This window comes from Strix aluco, unplaced genomic scaffold (genome assembly GCF_031877795.1).
Source record: "Strix aluco isolate bStrAlu1 unplaced genomic scaffold, bStrAlu1.hap1 HAP1_SCAFFOLD_86, whole genome shotgun sequence".
Classification (NCBI taxonomy): domain Eukaryota; kingdom Metazoa; phylum Chordata; class Aves; order Strigiformes; family Strigidae; genus Strix; species Strix aluco.
The window spans coordinates 74674-92769 of NW_027436536.1; the positions used below are offsets into that span (position 1 = coordinate 74674).

An 18096-nucleotide genomic window follows, 5' to 3' on the forward strand; every position below is an offset into this window, starting at 1 on the left:
GCTGTACTTAAAACACTGACTTTCTTTCCTCCTTGTTTTTTTAAAAACAAAGGGTTCGAAACTCACAAGAACCAGCCTCAACTTCAGAGTTTAGTTATGCTTAAGTGTATATACAGTTATCATTGCTTCAGTTGTAGCCACAATAGCCTTAAGAGGAAAGAAGTCTCTGGGACCACTCCAGTACCATCCATATATGGGGTCTTAGAAGTCAGCTTCAAATACCTTAAACAGGCACTCAATGCAACAGTTTATAGCATAATTGCAGCTTTTCCCCCAGTTTCTTTGTACACGGTAATTCTCACTTTGTGTTGCAGAAATGCAGAAAACCCCAGATTCCTAAATGCATATCCGAGGCACAGCAACTACTCCTATTGAACATGATAAATATATCTTGCTGAGGATACAGTTAGGCAGCATGCAATTCCTTGAAACCATTCTTCTAATTCTTGAGACGTACCATCACCATAACAGGTAGTTAGTGAAAGGGATGTTATCAGGGGCATAATACCAGAGGTCCAGCTTGTTCACTGCAAGGCTTATCCTTTAGTTCATTTTCTTCATCCATGTCTTCTAGATCACCATTTACAAGTTCCTTGAAGATTTCCAGGCGTCTGTCAGAATCTTCTTGAAGCCGTTCTCGTTCATAAGAAAGGAACTCACTATAGTAGGAAAAATAAGTCAGATAAAAGCTAGCTAGTATGAGCTGCTACAAAGTTATTAGTACAGCTGCCTATAAACAAAGATGGTTTTTTCTTTATTTTGGCACAATAAAACAATACACAAAATGGTGTTGCTACACCAGAGTACGCACACTCCTGAAGAATGAGGGGGAGACATATATACACAGATATGGCTAACACTTGACTACAAGCATTTTTTCTAAGCTTCTTGAGCCAGAATACCCATCTGAAGTATCACTAAGACTGCAGTAACCAAAGAATTTGCAAGTGTCACTCTTTCTACAGACATCCTATCAAAGCTCTTCTGTTAGGGAGAGCTCTACAGGAACACTGCTGACAGATTACACACACACACACACACACCCCCCATGCCCCCCAAATCAAAGCCTTTCCTACACAGTATTTTTCCTGAACTCATAGTCCAAACAGAAACTGATCTATTAACAGAGGCAGTAAGTCTAGCAGAAGAGTGTGGTCTCTTATAGCCAAGAGACAGATTTAAGAAATAAATGAATGGAATTTCATTTTTTTTAATCATTAACTTTAAAAACCACTTAAAGCTAACTTACTTGAAATATATTTCCTGCTCAGCAAAATATTGGGCAAATTCCTGCATCACCTCTTCACGAATCTTTAGTTCCAGCAGTAACTTATTCTTCTTTTCAGCAATAAGTTTGTTCTTCAACTCTTCTATGAGATTCAGCAGCATCTAGAATTACCATTAGTATTAAGTTTTTCATAACGACATGGTTTCCCATAAGTGAGATTTTTCTCATTCCTCAAACACTACAACACCACTTTACCCTTCCACCTGACAAAATTTCTTCCAGTTCTTTTATTAGCTTATTCATAAACAGGAAGATTTATGAGTAGATCAGAAGATCTCTTTGGTACTAACACAGCAGTTTATAAGTTTGCACAGAGCAGGCATTTGTAAAGAACATCCATTTTATTACAAGAATTCTTGAAGTTGTCTTAAACAGGCTTAAGCTCCACAGGATTTGGCTCTTGTTTTCCAGGTGCTCATTTTTGGGACAATATTAATGAAACCTCCACAAAACAGTTTCTAGTCCTCAGTTCTCTCCTCATCTTCCCTAGAAGTGACTAAATTTGCCGTTCCTTAAGGAACAGTTTTCAGCATTTTCTTGTACACAGAATACAGAGAAACAGTCTTCTGTATTGCTAAAAGCAGGTAATACTTGCTGTGCATTGACCACAGGCTACCAAAAGGAGAGAAAGCCAAATCTGCAATTCTTACTGCCTGGTCTATATTCAGACACATTATAGAGTTTTCCCACAACAGGCATCATCACATCATGAGTAATCCCACTTTTAGTTCTTAATGCTGGATTTAGATAAAATAAGGGTGAGCAGAAAAAAAGGTGAGAGGGGGGAAAACCAGAATAATACCTTGCTTCAAGACCCCATGCTACGCTAATTCTTAACATACCTCTGGCACATACCATGTACTCTTTTTTTCCCATAATAACTTTATTATCTTCATGTTTCTGCACTGCTTCTTGTCCTGACATATGCTGTTCCTCCATCTCATTACCATCTTCAATCACATCTTCTAAGCTCCTGTCCCATAGGACAGTAACTCTTTTCCTTGAAATTGGCATTTTAATGTGACTAAGTAGTGATGATGTTGTTGATTTCTGGTCAAATGACTGATCTTGGACAAAAACAGATGTGTCCATAGCTAAAACCTACCCAGAAAACAAAGAATAAAGTCTTCAGTATTTTTTAATCCTCTACTGGCACTTCCAAGATATACCCGCTGCACTTCCCTATAGGTCTCCTGAGCACAGTACTCCCCCAGTCTATCATCTGTTCAGAGTCACTACTTCAACTGGTTTCCAGCTAGAGTATAAAGAAGTCACTTTAGAGTCTAACCCTTCTTTTGATTGCAGGAACACCAAGTTTCACTAGCTTGACAACGTACAAGAGGGTTGCCACCTCATGCACCTTCAGATTTCTGTATTTCCTATACTTTGAGTTTCTAGTTGCATTACACAAATGCCATCCAACAAATTCTGTTTGTTTTAGTGTTGTACTTAACCCATTTAGATGAGCCCACATTCTAATGGCCTGGATCTCTTGTCCTTTGAACATATTTAACTGTCAACAGAAGTTTTCCATGGTTTCCATTAAGGCTGCAGCACTGATCCCCAATACTTTTGTCTTCCAACTCCACCAGGGTTCTATCCCTGCACTTACTCCTACTCATTCTGCTTAACCTCCACCTTCCCACTGAAGCTCCTGAGGACATAAAGACAACCTTTCAAATTCTCTTTGGTGCTCAACCTACATACCTCAGGTGAGCAATATTCCACATTAAGATAGCACTAGTATATGGGGCAGCTAGACTTGCTACTAGGTGAGAGCATGCTATGACTACAGAAGAAAAATTCACCCAGATCTCATGGAATTTCTTCCAAATATAGCAAGTGTCTTGTCAGGCTGGATATTTTATGGGAATTACGGATTTTTAATAGGAAATATATGTACCAACAAAGCCTTTTTAAAAGCTTTACAAGGAAATAAAGCCTGACTAGGAGCAATCAGAAAATACGATTGCAACATGAGACAGAAAAACCCAGTCACTAAATTCATATTCTTAGGAGTGAGGGAATCTGCTCTTTAAAGGCAAATCAGAAGTACTGATCAAGATAAACTTCAACACACTTACTTTTTGTGCAATGGCCGAGAACTTTAACACATGGAGTGTTTCATCATACGTTGAAGCACATTGGCTTATGTTTACTATCATGTATACACTCCCCTTTCCACTGAAGAATCCTTGAAGGAAATGAGTTAGTTTACTTTCCCGAAAGGGTATGTGCTGCTGCGACCTTTAAAGACAAAAGAACAGATGACCAGATGTTTAATAATTTCCAGTCAGTGTAAAAGCTACCCAGCATGAAGACTTAAAAATATTTATTAAAGTAGTAGTCATTAAATAAATTAAAATTGTTTTGGACTAGATGCAGCTGTTTGTAGAGAGACCATGTGGCTGTTGTGACTGTGGCTTTAGCCATTATCTTAGATAGGCTATAGCAATATAACCAATGGGAGCACTTAAACTGAAAGTGTTCAACGTTTAGCCTTGGGCAGGTCACACAGCCTCATGCTACACCAAACTATACCCCAACCTCTCTCTTCCCTTCCACATTAATGAAGAGAACATATCTAGTTCTAGGCATGCAGTATCCAACATCAGAGATCTCTCTCACTCAGTATCCGGCCTCTGAGAATGGACAAGAGCAAGTGCCTAGGCAAGAAAATGAGCATACACCAAACACATGGAGATACTTTTCAGAACTTTCTTCCTAATCTCCCAGCAGTTTGGCACTTCCTAAAAAAAAAAAAAAAAAAATATCACAATTTGTGCCCTTGAATTTAACAGCTGGGGATGTAGTTTTTGATGCTTATAGGAAATTTTATGAGAATTCCTAAAACATGACTGAACGCACACTTGCCACCAAATAGGTTGCCTGCATTTTGGACACATAACAGCTATTCAGTTACATGGACAGTGCTACAGAACTCAGGAAGGCAGCGACACTCCTACCAGAGTACATAGACAGCTCACAAATAGCTTTGCTGCAGGACTGGTAGTCCAAAATAATTTTAAGAAAGTTTCTATTTCCTATTCAACTTGCAAAGGGCATGTATTAACACTTTAACAATATAGAAGAAATGCTCTGAAGCATGATCTCTTAAAATTCCAAGTTATTGGGATCAGAAGAAGTCATTCTGAATACATTAACAGCCCTCTAAGCAGCCGCTAGTTTTAATGCATCCTTCCTATCTGGAAAGAACAGGAAAATAAGACAGACTGTAAATTCACAGAACATAATCAGGAACACACACTAGCAAAGCTTCTTCATCTTAAGGTGTTACAGACTTTGAACAGGCTGTCAGGAAGAGTGCTACGGGGTAAGTGAATTTGGCAAAGCACATCCATCAGCAGACTGGGTTCATTTAACTTCTGGGACAGAAGTAGAGCTGCAAATGAGAACATGTGGAGAAAGCAGTTCCTGGACAGTTATAACCAGCTGTGACTATATATTGTACTGTTTTTTAGACAACTAGCTTCTTGTATTATTTCACTCTTATTTAGATCCCCAAGGTAGGACATAAATAGTAGGAAGGCTTTCTTTTGTCTGCATATGGTTAGCTGGATCAGGAGGAGAGTGTTAAAAGTTATGTCAGTATTTATTAAAAAACAGACAAATTTTGTCAAATGGTGCACAGTTATGATAGCACAGCAATGTTCTGCTGATGAAAAAATGTTACACTAGAAGTATAGACAGTTGAGTTAGTTCATAAGGAGTAATAAAAGGCTAAAAATTTGACACTTACTATGACACTGGTGAAAAGGGGGGTTTAAACTTATTCCAAAGTTTGATTTTTTGATAAACCAAGCTCAGAGGAGTAAAGTTAAATTGCTAAAATATACAATAGCATGCTTAAAGGAGATTAGAATTGATGATTTAAAGAGCAGAACAAGGCAAGTTTAAGATAACTTTGGTAGATCAACAAGTCTATACATCATTTCCACCAAAAACTTAGTATTAGCATTGCATATTTTAAACATTGTAGGTAATACCTAAAAGCCACAACCAGTTTGCAATTCGTACAAGGACTTACTTTGACTGTTGAGAATTCTTGAGTGCGTTAATACACTTGCCTAGAATCAGAAGAGAGGTGTTTATATTTCCACTCTCTTTCAATCTATGACCTTCATTGTGGGTCTTGGCATATCTTTCTGAACCAGCAAGATCACACAGTGACAATCTGAAAACAGATAAGGAAAACTCCCTTTATTTACCTTAGAACATGCACAAATTATTCACTTTTTAAAATGATCACTGTTTTTAGAGGAAGAATTTCTTGATCTTCATCTGCACAAACACTTCCATTCTTTTCAGTGTTGCTTTCCCAATCAAATTTTACATTACTTCCTGACAAATCTTTTCCCAACACACTTCTTATTTCCCCTCCCCCCCACACCATCCTCTTCCTTTTGAGGACTTAGACGAGTTCAGGTATATAGCAGGCTAACAGAAACTTGTGCTGAACAGAGGGGACAAGATATAGAACAGCACTGCAACCTGATGGCTGGAGATAGAGGGCCAAGTACTGCATGATTGTAGAAAGTGGGGAAAAGGAGTGGGAAGTGGGTAGAAAGTGCATGAGCTTCTACCAGGAAGCACTGGGTATATAGTCAGTACCAGTACACCAACACAGAAGATAACTGACAACTTCATCACAAAAGAAGAGAGGGTCTCTGCTCTGAACTTACTCATTGACTCGGGTCACTTGTGGGGCTCCTGAATCTTCAATTTTTAGTATCTTAACTGTGAATATGCTGTGACTAAAAGGAAAAGTTTAAATCAGCAGAGAAGATAAAGTAGACTAATACCTTCAAAATATTTTTAGCCTCCACAACATCTGTTCAAAACACTGTTGAATCTGTCAACTTGTCTCAGCATATACTCTATCAGATACAAACTTTTAAAGAGATGCTGGTGTAGCCTTTATTTTGCTTTTTCCTCAGACATTTAGATGGAATAAAGCTAAGTGCTTTTGCCTGAAGGACAGTATTTGATAAATCTGTTAGCTTTTGTACAGGTTCATCTTACTGACGGATTGAATCCTTTTGACTAAAACATTGGGTCACACAGTGCTAAAGGATGCCAAACCTAGATATCTAGACCCTGTTAAAGCCTCTTCCCCTCCTAAAAGCCACAATCCATATTTTAGTTCCCCCTTCCTCCCAGACACCATCCTATGCCCAGTGCTATTCAAAAAGTTTCTCACCTTCTGCTGGAGAAAGTATTTAGCTTCGTGCTTGCGATACTCTGGTGTTTCAACCCCAGTTTTAGAAGTCTAAAAGCTTCTTTAGAATCAGAAATCTGAACCCACTGCAGACCTTTAGGAAGAACAAACACAGTAATCTTGTAAATATCATTATCAAAAAGAAAGAAGGGATTAGGGGATAACGTATGCACACCAAGAATAATACGTTTATTTGAGACAAAAACATTTTACTAAGCATGCTTCAGACAGAAATTATGTGACGACAAAATCAAGATTCTTCCTTCCATGGGAAAGGAAGGGCACATATCTCTCATCATTTCATCCTATTAGCACACAGAAATATGCTCCATCCAAATTAAGTGAGCAACCTTAGCCTCCACTCTGAAAAGCCAAAGCATAGGGTCTAATATGAGCATGAACGCCCTATGTTCATACTCATCAAGGCAGAATTCTACCTGGACAGCTTCTCTGGTTTAGCCTACGATTTTGAGGGTGCGGGGGGAAAATCACCTAGACATCTTTCAGGGCCATCAAGTTAAAAAAAAAAAAAAAAAAAAGAAAATCAGTGAAGAATTTTGTCTGCAATATGATGACTGTATATCACCTTGGTATGGGCTAGAGTAAATACCTACATCCCTACTAATGGAACTTAGAATATGAACATTATGGCCTCTGTTAAACTAGAGGTCACCAAAATTGTACTAGCAAAAATACCAGCTGTGACGAAGAAAAATAAGAAAATCATCAGCTGGTTTTCCTCAAGAACATCAGGAACAGCCTTATACCTCCAAATGTTATAAAAAGAGATTATGCTGAAGCATAGCTCAAAGCAGACTATTTCCTACTTCACACCTCTTCTAGTCTTTGAAGAAATGAAGGAGTTGGGTTTATCATCTGATTCAGCTTTTTGAATTATAATTTGGCATATAAAAGATAAAAGGAGCAGGCCAAACACCTCCAAAAAAGCCTTTAATCTAGAATTGGTGTCTTGATTTTTCAAAGAACCTATAAATCAAATAGGATTTGAAACCTGTTATTTCCATGGCCAGAAACAAACACTGAACTGTTAGAGTTCTGCTAACCCCCCGCCTCCCCCAACCCACAACAAATCACATCACAGGCTTCATTAGAGTACTGTAAAATGTAATTTGCAGTCAGACTGAACTTTCTCACATATTCTCTGAAAATACTAACAAAATAGAACTGTTGAGCCAATTATAACTATAGGTAAGAATTTGGAGTCTTTTTTAAGAAAATGGAAAAAACCAAAACACTAAAAAATTTGTCAATTGTTCTCAATATTTCTCCCATTTCAGAGAAATATCAAGTCAGTGGAGTGCACGCAGGCTTTTAAGAGTTACAGTTAACAACAGAGAGAAAACACTATTAAAGGTACAGATACTTCTGTGTATGTAGATTGTTACCTTTCATACCCAAGGCAGACATTTCTAGTGCCACAGTGAATACAGTTAGGAGTTTTCTAATCTAGAAATAAATATTATTACAGGAAGACTGACTTCTCAAATTACACGTTTGGCAATTTGCAATGTATTCTAATCACCTTTTACATAAGAACATCCCTTGATGTCTTGAGCAAGGCGTAGTGTTTTTCTTTTCTTGTTATTTGACATAGGAATCAGTAGATCATAAAAACATTCATTGTAAATATCACAAAATGAAACCCAAAGAGAAAATTTCACGTGATTTTTCACAGTTGTGCTAGATTGTTCTGAGCCTTTTAAGAGTTCTTCCAAATCTGTCAAGTACAAAATATTACAAGTCAGTATAGACCTTGTAAAATAAACTTTATTCAAAAAATTAATAAGTGAAAACTGATATTACAGCAGCCTTCTAAAAAGCACTTACCCCAGACAAAAATCCCTTGAAACTTTTCTCCCCTTTCTTAAATATCTGGAAGTCACATGCTTACCCTACATATTTGCCAGACACCTCATCTACCACTTCCTTTCCCACTTGCAAATTCTATCAAAAACATGCAGCTTTGTTAGAATTATTCAAGTCTCTTCAATGTCTTTAAAAGAATCAAACTGACAAGTACATATCATTCTAACATTTTAAAGCAAACCTAGTATTTAGGGAGTTTTTAAATGCTAGAATTAGGTTTATCTAATTACATACAGGGTCAGGATACCACTAGAAACCATAGCATAAGTAGTACTATTTTTCCTTGCCATAGTTTCATCTCATTGAATGTCTGTTCAGGTAAACTTCTAACCATTTTATCCTTGTGTTTTCTAGCCAGATAAATTGATCACTATCCAATTCACAGGCATATAAAAATGCCAAGCAGTCATTTTATTATTAACATAGGCCAGAAGTCAGTTGTTGACTTTAAGAAAGCTTCTTTGCCTGCTTTAATTGCAATTCTTTAATATAAAACATACCCTTACAACCAACTGGTGCTTTGCTGTTAGTGCTATCTTGATGGTCTACCTACAAAACAGAACAGAGGCTTTAAGATACATCGTTGACAGTAGATCACCAGTTCCTTTTGTAACAGCTCCTACTAGACAGTAATACAGTGTAGTTGCAATATGCCAATACAAAGATCCTGACTAGGCATCATGTCTAGTTCAATGCACCTGTTCACTCCTATTGAAAGGATTGTTCTTACCTTAATACTCATCCCTGACACTTCCCTTACATCAGGCCCTATCACAGTACAGAGCACTTCAGCTCCCTGAGCCAGAGGAAAACTAGCCACAGAAAAATAGAGGGGTGGGACCCCACAGAGAAACAGGGTGATTTAACAGGATGATTTGCGGAACTCCAGTTGTAGTTTACACATTATTCTTAACCTGGTGAATCTAGAGAGTCTGGAAATTTTTTAGTATTGGTATTTTGCTAATTCAGGATTCCGTATCTTACAGCTTCCTAGGTCAACTCTCAGAAATAGAGGTAAATGTAGAACACTTGTTCACTTAAGAAATTAAGTGAACAACTTACTACTACATGATACAGGCTGTATCACAGTTGAAATAAAGCCCAGGTTTTAGAAAGAGAAGGAAAACTTCCTTCTGCTGAATTCTTTTAAAAAAAAAAACAAAAAAAAAAGTAAAACAAATCCCTACAGATAGAGGTTAATACACACACACTCCATTCCCACTCTTAGTTTTGGTTGTTTGGTTTTTTTAGGCACAGAACTGCAAAGAAGTGCAACTCGTCTACCAAAACCAGTATGCTTAAGAGAAGAAACATGGATTAAAAAAACAGGTGTGATTTGGGTTGGGTTTTTTTAATGTTTTGTCAAGAGCATATGTCATATAAAGCTGGGATTCCATAAAGCAATTCCTGAAATAGTTAAATATGTGTGTAATCAAAACTTTCAGGTTTAAGCTTTACGCATATAAAACACCCACCCAAACCTCTCTCTGTTGAAGTAGGTGCAAACTTTGAAAACTGTTGTTATAAGAACAATACTTCAGCTTAGAGATTTAGTGGCAAAACTACAGGGGACACATACATGATCGTTTTTTCTGAAGCCCTTAAAGACTGCTAGAGCTAGATAGAACATATGCCTGTGCTTTTGAAGTGAAGTCTTGAAGAATTCTGCTGCCACCTGCCTTCCACACTGGAGAATTCTAGTTAAGTAACTCGGATAAAAATCAAGGTAACAGATAGATTCCATCCCACAACAGCCACACCACTGTATTATAACCCAGCATACCACTAGGCAGATAATTCTTTTCACTAAAAATAAAAAATGCACTGCAATCCATTTCTAGTTCCAATTCCTAGCATATGCTCAGTTTTCTTACATTATTGCATTCATTTCAGAGTTAAAGACACCAGGAAAAAGGTATGCTTATACAAAATACAAATCCCCACAACTGTAATTGGACTAAACAGCTTTAGAGTTCCAAGCAATTCATGAAACTGAAGTGTATTTCTGGACTACTCAATAGTGAACTGTTTAAGAATAAAGTCCAGCAGAAACCTGTTTGAATTCAAATCTTTAGAAATCCAACAGCTTTATAGCTCTGCTGTTCCAAAAAACCCTTTGCTTCCTTTGAGGTTATTGGCATAGACTGGAAGAGGGGAACAACCTCAAAATCATTCATTTCTTTCAAGTATCCTGGAAGAGAGTAAATTGTTTAAAGGAGAAGACCTACTAGCATCCCCGCAGATGGCGAGACTATTTGCATTCCATCCTTATTAAGCACCAGTAACCCCAGAGGATAAATTATCAGATGCTCAAACTATAGAAAAAAACCTTAGTGTTTACATTCTATAAAGTATTCAGCCACAAGGCAGAAATTCACAGAACAGGGTTCATCAGCAATATTGCTCACTTTGCTGCTCATCTGAAGAGCTACCTGACAGCAAAGACACGTCCATACTTAAATACAGAGAGTTGCTTCCCATTGAAAAATGAACATGGTAACATTGAGCTATCTAAAGATGCATGTACTCGTCAGTACAGAAAGAAGTGCTCCCCTACCTCTTTTGTTAGGCGAAGTATTGAATTTTTAATAGCAGTTTCTTCTTTCACTTGGTCTCTAGTCAGCCTTATATAATCTCTGCACCGATGGGGTTTGAAATCCATTGCTGTGTATAGCCTCCCTTGAATACTTTTAAACAACATATCCATAGTCCTTGGCAGAATACCGATGTCATCTTCTGTCCCTGAAAGCAACATACCAAAGAAAGACCCTAATTATTACTGTGAACAAGATATACAAATAAACAAAGACAGAAAGATAAGCAACTCTAATCTCAAGGCATACATGATGGATTTGGAGGCCACTTACAGCACGAAGCAGTGGGTTTTTTATTCTCAAGGTAATAGCAATGTCATTGGTGTTCTGAAAGGTATTTGGCTTTCAGCAACAGCTCATGCTCTACCCCTTAGACAGTAAGGGGCAGAACATAAAAACTGATGGGGTGTTCTGCATAAACTTAGCCTTAAGGAAAAAAAACAAAAAACAAACCAACCACAACCAACGCACATTCAATAGAGATTTGCAGTTTTTCAATTGCATTTCATAGGCTGCCTTCACTCTCTCTCTCAAGGAAGTAATCTGCAAATACAACTGATGACTCCTCTCTCAGCTGCAGTCCTGTACTAATTCCACAGACCCTACCAAAAAAGTTCTAGAAGCCTTGTGAAGACTCACTCCTTTCCCTGTCCCAGACCCTTTCCTACCAAAGCATCCTACTTTTGCACATGAAAGGCAAAAAGGAGTCAGATAAAAGCCTCGGTGAACACTTGATCTTTCTGAATCCAGATGCAAGTTTAAAAAGGGTTCACTTAACTTTGATTTCTAAACCAGAGAGGAGAGGAAAGAGGGGAGAATGGAAGAGAAACAACTATCCTGTCTCAGACTGACAGCATTATCTTCCAGCCTCTGATAACTCCTACCGCTCCTGAGACAGATGGGCTTTCACCAGTTACAGCACTAGCTGTGTTGCCCAAGTCAGAACCTATGTAAAATCTAGCTGGCACTCAAACACCAAGCTAGGAACCAAATAACATACTAAAGTACTGTTGGATTACATTTGTTTCTCCTCATCTACTCGTAATTTTTTGTTTCTCGTAATGCCACTTGTAATTCAACCTCACATGAACAAAGTAGCAATCACTGGCAAACAACAAACAGTCCTAAAAAACTGTTGCATCTTTCACTTAAGTCCCTTGCCATTGACTGAATACAGACTGCCATGTACTGCCAGAAAGGAAAGGCTATATTGACAATACTGGGAATAACAGAAGAGGAAATCATGGCACCCCGTAGGCAACATTCTGCCCTGACAGTTCTTATCACAAGTTGATAGTTAAGTCCTAGAAAAATATAATAGCATGAAAAAGTCTGCAGAGTCTGAAAAGACATGAATCAAAAAGTCTTGAAAACCCACACAATATAGCCCAAACTAGCCAAGCATGCGGGACTGTACACTTTAGGAATTTTGGGGGGTTGTTATTTACCTATTATTTATTAGGACAGAGCATGCCATCATTGCCCCAGATTAATGATAACTGAAAATAGTGGCAGTAGTCTTTAGTTATAATCTACCTAACAGAAGATCACTTAGAAGACAATGTCACTTCAATGAAGATCAATTTCATATGGCATAAGACATATTGTCCTTCTACTACTTCTGTGTATAAAATAAGCATTATAGAATCTAGAACTGCCATTTTATTACAGGAGAAATTGTTTCCATCTAAATCAAGCCACCTTATTTGTTAAAATGTTTTGAAAAATAATTAAAGAATGACATCTTCCAACCAGAAAGGATATTGAGCTTTAACAGTACAGAAACAGTACATCAGGAGACAAGGTCTCCTAGGATATTATTGATAAACTCAGAAACTCGAGACAAGACAGAAATACTTGGAAGTACTCAAATATGTTTCAAAACATTTATGCTCTGCCTGTAATAATTGAAACGGACTCAAATACTATTCCTTATTTGGAGACAATGCATATAAGATGCATATGACCTTTATAATAATGATTAAAAAAATATGAGTCTGGACTTACACACTTTTCACATTCTGATATACAGAACACATATTTTCTTAACTCCCCCCTCCACCCTCTAGATACTTGGAGGAAAAAAGAAGTCACATACACCTGGTTGAAATTATTACAGCCTTACAAAGCAATACCACTGTATGTTTACGTAAACTCTGGCAGTGACTGTCAGTTGGCAGTTTAGTGATATTGGTTATGGAAGGAGACTTTCAAAGGCTATTTATTATTATTCAAGAGAAGCCAATGTACAGGGCCTACAGCTTAAATAAAGGAAAGAGTTATAATATTTCTGCTAGAAGTAATCCTCTCAAAAAAAAAAAAAAAAAAAGGAATTTCATTCAAGAACACATTTCTACTTATACCTTGGAATGTGTAGGTTTTCCCAGCATTTGTAACGCCATATGTAAAAATAAGACGATTATATCCATCTAAGAAGTCTTGCACTGGTTGCTTCATGGTGCCTTCAAAAAATTCTTCTTGAGTTGTTTCAGGGGCAAACACCTGAGCATTACCAAGAAACATCTTTATTTTGTTTCAGCAATCATTAGAGACTTTTAAAGAATCCTTTAAATTCTGTATGTTTATAATCTTAAAGACTATTGACAGTTTAAAAATCTAGTTGGCTTGTTATTTAATAATATAAAGTTAAACAAATTTTTCCAGGAAAAGATTAAAAATTTTTAAAGACAATTCATTTACTTGTGAAAAAGTGAACTTCTGTCCAACAGTTTTTTCACTCAGTCGACTCAAAGAAAATTGGGGTGGCTTCAGTATGACACTTGTTGAATCTTCAATCGAAACACAGCTCTATTAAAAGGAACCAGAAACAATGCAGGCATGAAAAGTGTATGAAAAGCTCAGCTTAGAGGAAAAAACAAACCAAAAACCCCAAGCATACATTTAAGGCATTTTCAAGCTATATAAATGTCACACCTGCAATTCATTTTCTCTCTCCAACGATGTAAATGGCCTAATACGCAGGCAAACTTGTATGTGTCCCTTAGGCTCCAAAACGTTCCTCTTAAATAAAAAAAAAATAAGGAAGTTAGAAATTTGACTAGCTTCTTTGTTGGATAGCTAGCATCTTAAGGCAGTTTTATTTTCACCAGGCTACTTTGAACAGACTTATTTGATGACAAGAGAAGCAAAAGTAATTCACTACATCAGTTTTCACAAGTGCTTAGGCCTCTGCAGAAGTTCGCTGTGATAACTTAAGAGTTCATAATCTTGCAGCATATATATATACACACACACACGACACTAAGGCAATGAGAAATCAAGAATGAAACCCACAAAAACATTCTATGATTAAGCTGCTCCAAGACTGATGCGCCCAATAAGGTATCAATGCAGTGCCACACAACTTAGTCTAATCCTATCTATCTCCTCCAAATTAAAAACATACTAAATATTCTTTTCATCTTCTCTGTAAAATTCTGATTATTCGTATTGATGAAAAGACGAAGCTTATTAAAAAATATCCAAACAATGCAAACGTTAAAGCTTTCTTACCTGACTTGTGTCCGAGTCTGAAGAAACCAAAGAAAAATCACCAGAGAGATCTGTTTTAAGGTCTTCCACACTTACTGGCCCTGTTCTTTGAAGTGGCTCAGCACTAGCAATATAGGATGGTCTGAAAAATTCCTCTTTATCCAAATTTGGTTCCATCCTGCGAGATAAAATAAAATCCTTCTTTTGTTTTCTGATCACATAACATAGAGCTTCTGAAGTCTCTTATATAAGACAAGCCAATTTGAAACTGATAGCTGCAGTTTCTTTAAGGAGAAAGCTTTCTTTATCCTATTCAAAATTTACACAGCAAGTTTCTGATAGCTGGGGAGAGGGTCTGCAATGGAGTTCACATCACGATGAAACAAGACCAGCCATTCTTCTTTCAATGCAAAGCAACTGTTTACGAGGGAAAAAGCCTTACACATATACCACAACCTTGCTAAAACCCATGTTTGACAAGGAAGATAGAATTAAAAAATAAAAACACCAAACAATCATATTGTTCCACATCCGTTTCTCCATCATCCCATTATTGTGTCCATTTAGAATAAAAGTTCATTGCAAGAGTAACCCAGACTTCATGGTTATCTCTGCAGGACCTGATAAATAATTGGTATTATAAATATAACACAATGTAGCTTAATGCATGACAGAGTTCAGAAAAATTCTGAAGACTAGCATATAGTTTTAGCTATTAAGGGGACACTAGAAAATTAGACCTCATGCCAGAGGGCAAGTTACAGAATTGCTTTTTAGTAACTTTTTCAGTCATTTTATAGATCAGCAATTCATCTATTAATCCAAAATTTAATGATTTTTGTGCATCTCAGAATCTGGGCAGTGAAAATTTGCTATAGAAAATGAAAGTAAATTGATTCAGTGTTGATAGTAGACAGGTAGATTTCAAAATAATCTTTAAAAAGTGCATTTTATTTCAAAATATTAGCATATTTTGTCTGCCCTTCACTCTCCAGTTGCTTTTTCCTGTGATGTTACAGACGTGGCTTGGCAGCTTTTGTTATGAATTAAGTTTAACTCATTGGGCTCACAGACTATGACAGCAACTCACTGGGCTCATAGACTATGACAGCAAGCATTCCAGCAATTAGACATCTACCACATGGTCTCCTACAGTTTTGAAGCTTTGGACATGATGAGTCAATGGTCTAATACTACATTCCCATGTCTATGCTACAGCCACGTATATATATTTTGTCTCTAAATACTAATGGAGAACACACAGCATTCATTAAAACAGTGGACAGACATGGGCTGGTTCAGAAAAGGTGTTGCCTATTAAGCAGTCGTAATATTTTTGTTCCGCCCAGCAAAAAACCTGAAATATGCCAGCACTTTGGTGTCAAAACATTTAACAGTTCAGCCTTCCTATCTAGCTTGTAAAAGGCAGATACAAGGCTTCATGAAGCCAGACAAACTTCACCAAGAGGCAAATGAGGTAAAGCTATACATAAACTAAGCAGCAATGTTTAGTTTAATCTACAGTTCTTATTTTTGTCAGACAACTATATGAAAACCAGGAAAAACTTGGCCTGAAATACTGACAAAGCTTGAACAAACACCAAGTTGGGAATAAGCTACTACTGGAAAGAAACATACCTGTGCTGTCACGATCTAGAAGTCTTCCTCATCAGCTACACAAAGTCACAGGGCAAAACTCTTACCAGACCTTGACAGGAAACATAGTTGTTAGGTAACTGACAGTTTAGTTGTTTTAAATATAAGCTTATTTTAAAGTGTGATTTGTCAAGATTATGCTCTCACTCTGTGCTTTTTTACCTAAGGGGCAAAATACAAACATTAAGCTATGTATGTAAAGCTGGAATTCAAAGCATTCATATGAGCCCAGCATTCAGATAAGTCAGGTTGAACCACTAATAGCATGTAAAACACAAGATGCAAACTGTCCATCTGTCTGCACATTGTGTCATACAGCACTGTAATTACCTTAGATGTTCTGGGGTAAACAAGTATACTGCCCGGCTGTAGCCTCTAAAATGTACTTGTATACTGGGATACGTTATTGTAATTCTGCTTATCCTGACAACAGAGTTTAGAGCTGCAGACACCTTAAGAGAAGGGTATCCAGAATGGCACACAAAGCAAAACCTGGTCACGGTACACACACAACCTGTAGCACTGTCAGACAGCACAAGGGTTGAAAAGGCTCCAAACCTCACAGCTGGCAGCTTATAAAGAAACATAACGCATCCGTACTTACACTTTAAAAAATTTAAAAGAAAAGTTTTCCTCCGCAATTACCAATCTCTCACTGCAAGGCTTCACAGTGTTTTCCCGTTCTTACGGGACACTGCCGCATGGCCTGGTCATAGCCCTGGACGCTACCCGTGACTTGCACGCCCCTCAGCAGTACCTAAAAGTTTTCACACACACATCCCCCGCTCCACAAGTTTTCACCCACCGTAGTGCCAGGGGAGAAGCGAGGGGAAGAGGCCTCAGCACCGCCCGCCACGCAGACCCCTCAGCACCGCCCGCCACGCAGACCCCCCAGCACCGCTTCCCAGCTCCGCGACCCCGAGGTCGAAACCGCCGCCTCCTTCCCTCCTCTAGCGAGCGGCCGGCAGCCCGACAGCCCCACAACCCCTTACCGGAGAGCGCACGGCAGGCTGAGCGAGCCCAGCCACCGACCTCCGCCAGGCGAGAGCCGCTCGGCTCTGCTGAGCGGCCCTAGCAACCGTTGCGACTCACCAACAAAACTAACAGGCACGGCCGCGATTCTTTTCAAATCTGACCAATGGCAGAGCTCGGCGCCGTCACGCGACCGCCGGCGAGGGAGGGCGGACGTTGCCGCGGCGAAAGGCTCGGTGGGAAATGTAGTCTGGGGGGGGCACGCGGCGGGGCCGGGCCGGGCCGGGCCCGGGCCGGGCAGCCCGGCTGGCGGTGCGGGGGGGAGATTTCCTCTGAGGCGGCGGCTGGGCTTCGCAGTGGGGGCGCGCTGCGCTGCAAGGGGTGTTCTCTGAGGCTTCTGTGTTGCAGGCACCCAGAGTATGGAAATGTACGGATTTAGATAACAAAAATCACCATAAGTTTCTCTTTAGACTCAGACAGGAATTCTTTGAACTTTAATAAAGAATGTCTGCCTGTTTTAAATTGAAATAAAAGGAAAAGTAACTTGAAAGTAGTCAATAACTACCAAAACCAAACGTTTGTCTTTCATTTGAAGAAAATGCCAGCTAGTGCAAGCAATTCTGTAAAAGAATAATTCTACACAGATCCTGTATCAGCTGCTTTGATGAGGTTGTCTTTAAGATTATATCCCATCTTTCGTTAAACAGAGGTTGTGTCGTATCAGTAAAAGATGTGTGCTTGATTTCAGTTTAGATGCAGGCCATGTTGCAAGAGTCGGTGTGTTTTAACAGCAGAAAGTGATGCGATTTTGGATTTGAAATTGCTTGCCAAACAAAACCGAAAAGCTCTTGTAGACATTCTTTAAGACTTAGGCTAACTTTTTAAAAAGTATTTTAGTTCTATCCTGAACAGAACAGTGAATTCAAACTACTGAACTAACCTAATGCCAAACCACCTTTTTCATACCA

The 18096-nt window shown here is 38.4% G+C and overlaps 1 protein-coding gene across 1 annotated transcript; it reads right to left on the minus strand.

Moving 5' to 3' along the window:
- Positions 1-201: 201 nt before the first annotated feature.
- On the minus strand, positions 202-17207 carry LOC141918946 (kinesin-like protein KIF20B). Its single transcript, XM_074813911.1, has 16 exons — positions 17149-17207; positions 16139-16208; positions 14522-14678; positions 13943-14029; positions 13709-13816; positions 13372-13510; positions 10972-11156; positions 8915-8963; positions 8071-8265; positions 6510-6621; positions 5992-6063; positions 5337-5483; positions 3373-3535; positions 1250-1389; positions 509-659; positions 202-222 (listed from the first exon to the last, which is right to left on the minus strand). Exons 3-16 carry the CDS (start codon positions 14675-14677, stop codon positions 202-204), a joined length of 1725 nt encoding a protein of 574 aa, XP_074670012.1. The 5' UTR covers position 14678; positions 16139-16208; positions 17149-17207.
- Between the last annotated feature and the right edge of the window lie 889 nt (positions 17208-18096).

Excerpts from the sequence above, each read along its gene's own strand:
- LOC141918946 (XM_074813911.1), bottom strand. The coding sequence starts at position 14,677 with ATGGAACCAAATTTGGATAAAGAGGAATTTTTCAGACCATCCTATATT. Across the intron at positions 13,817-13,942 it reads AGAGAGAAAATGAATTGCAG|AGCTGTGTTTCGATTGAAGA; the intron begins GTGTGACATTTA and ends TCCTTTTAATAG. Across the intron at positions 8,266-8,914 it reads AGCACCAGTTGGTTGTAAGG|ATTTGGAAGAACTCTTAAAA; the intron begins GTATGTTTTATA and ends TGTACTTGACAG.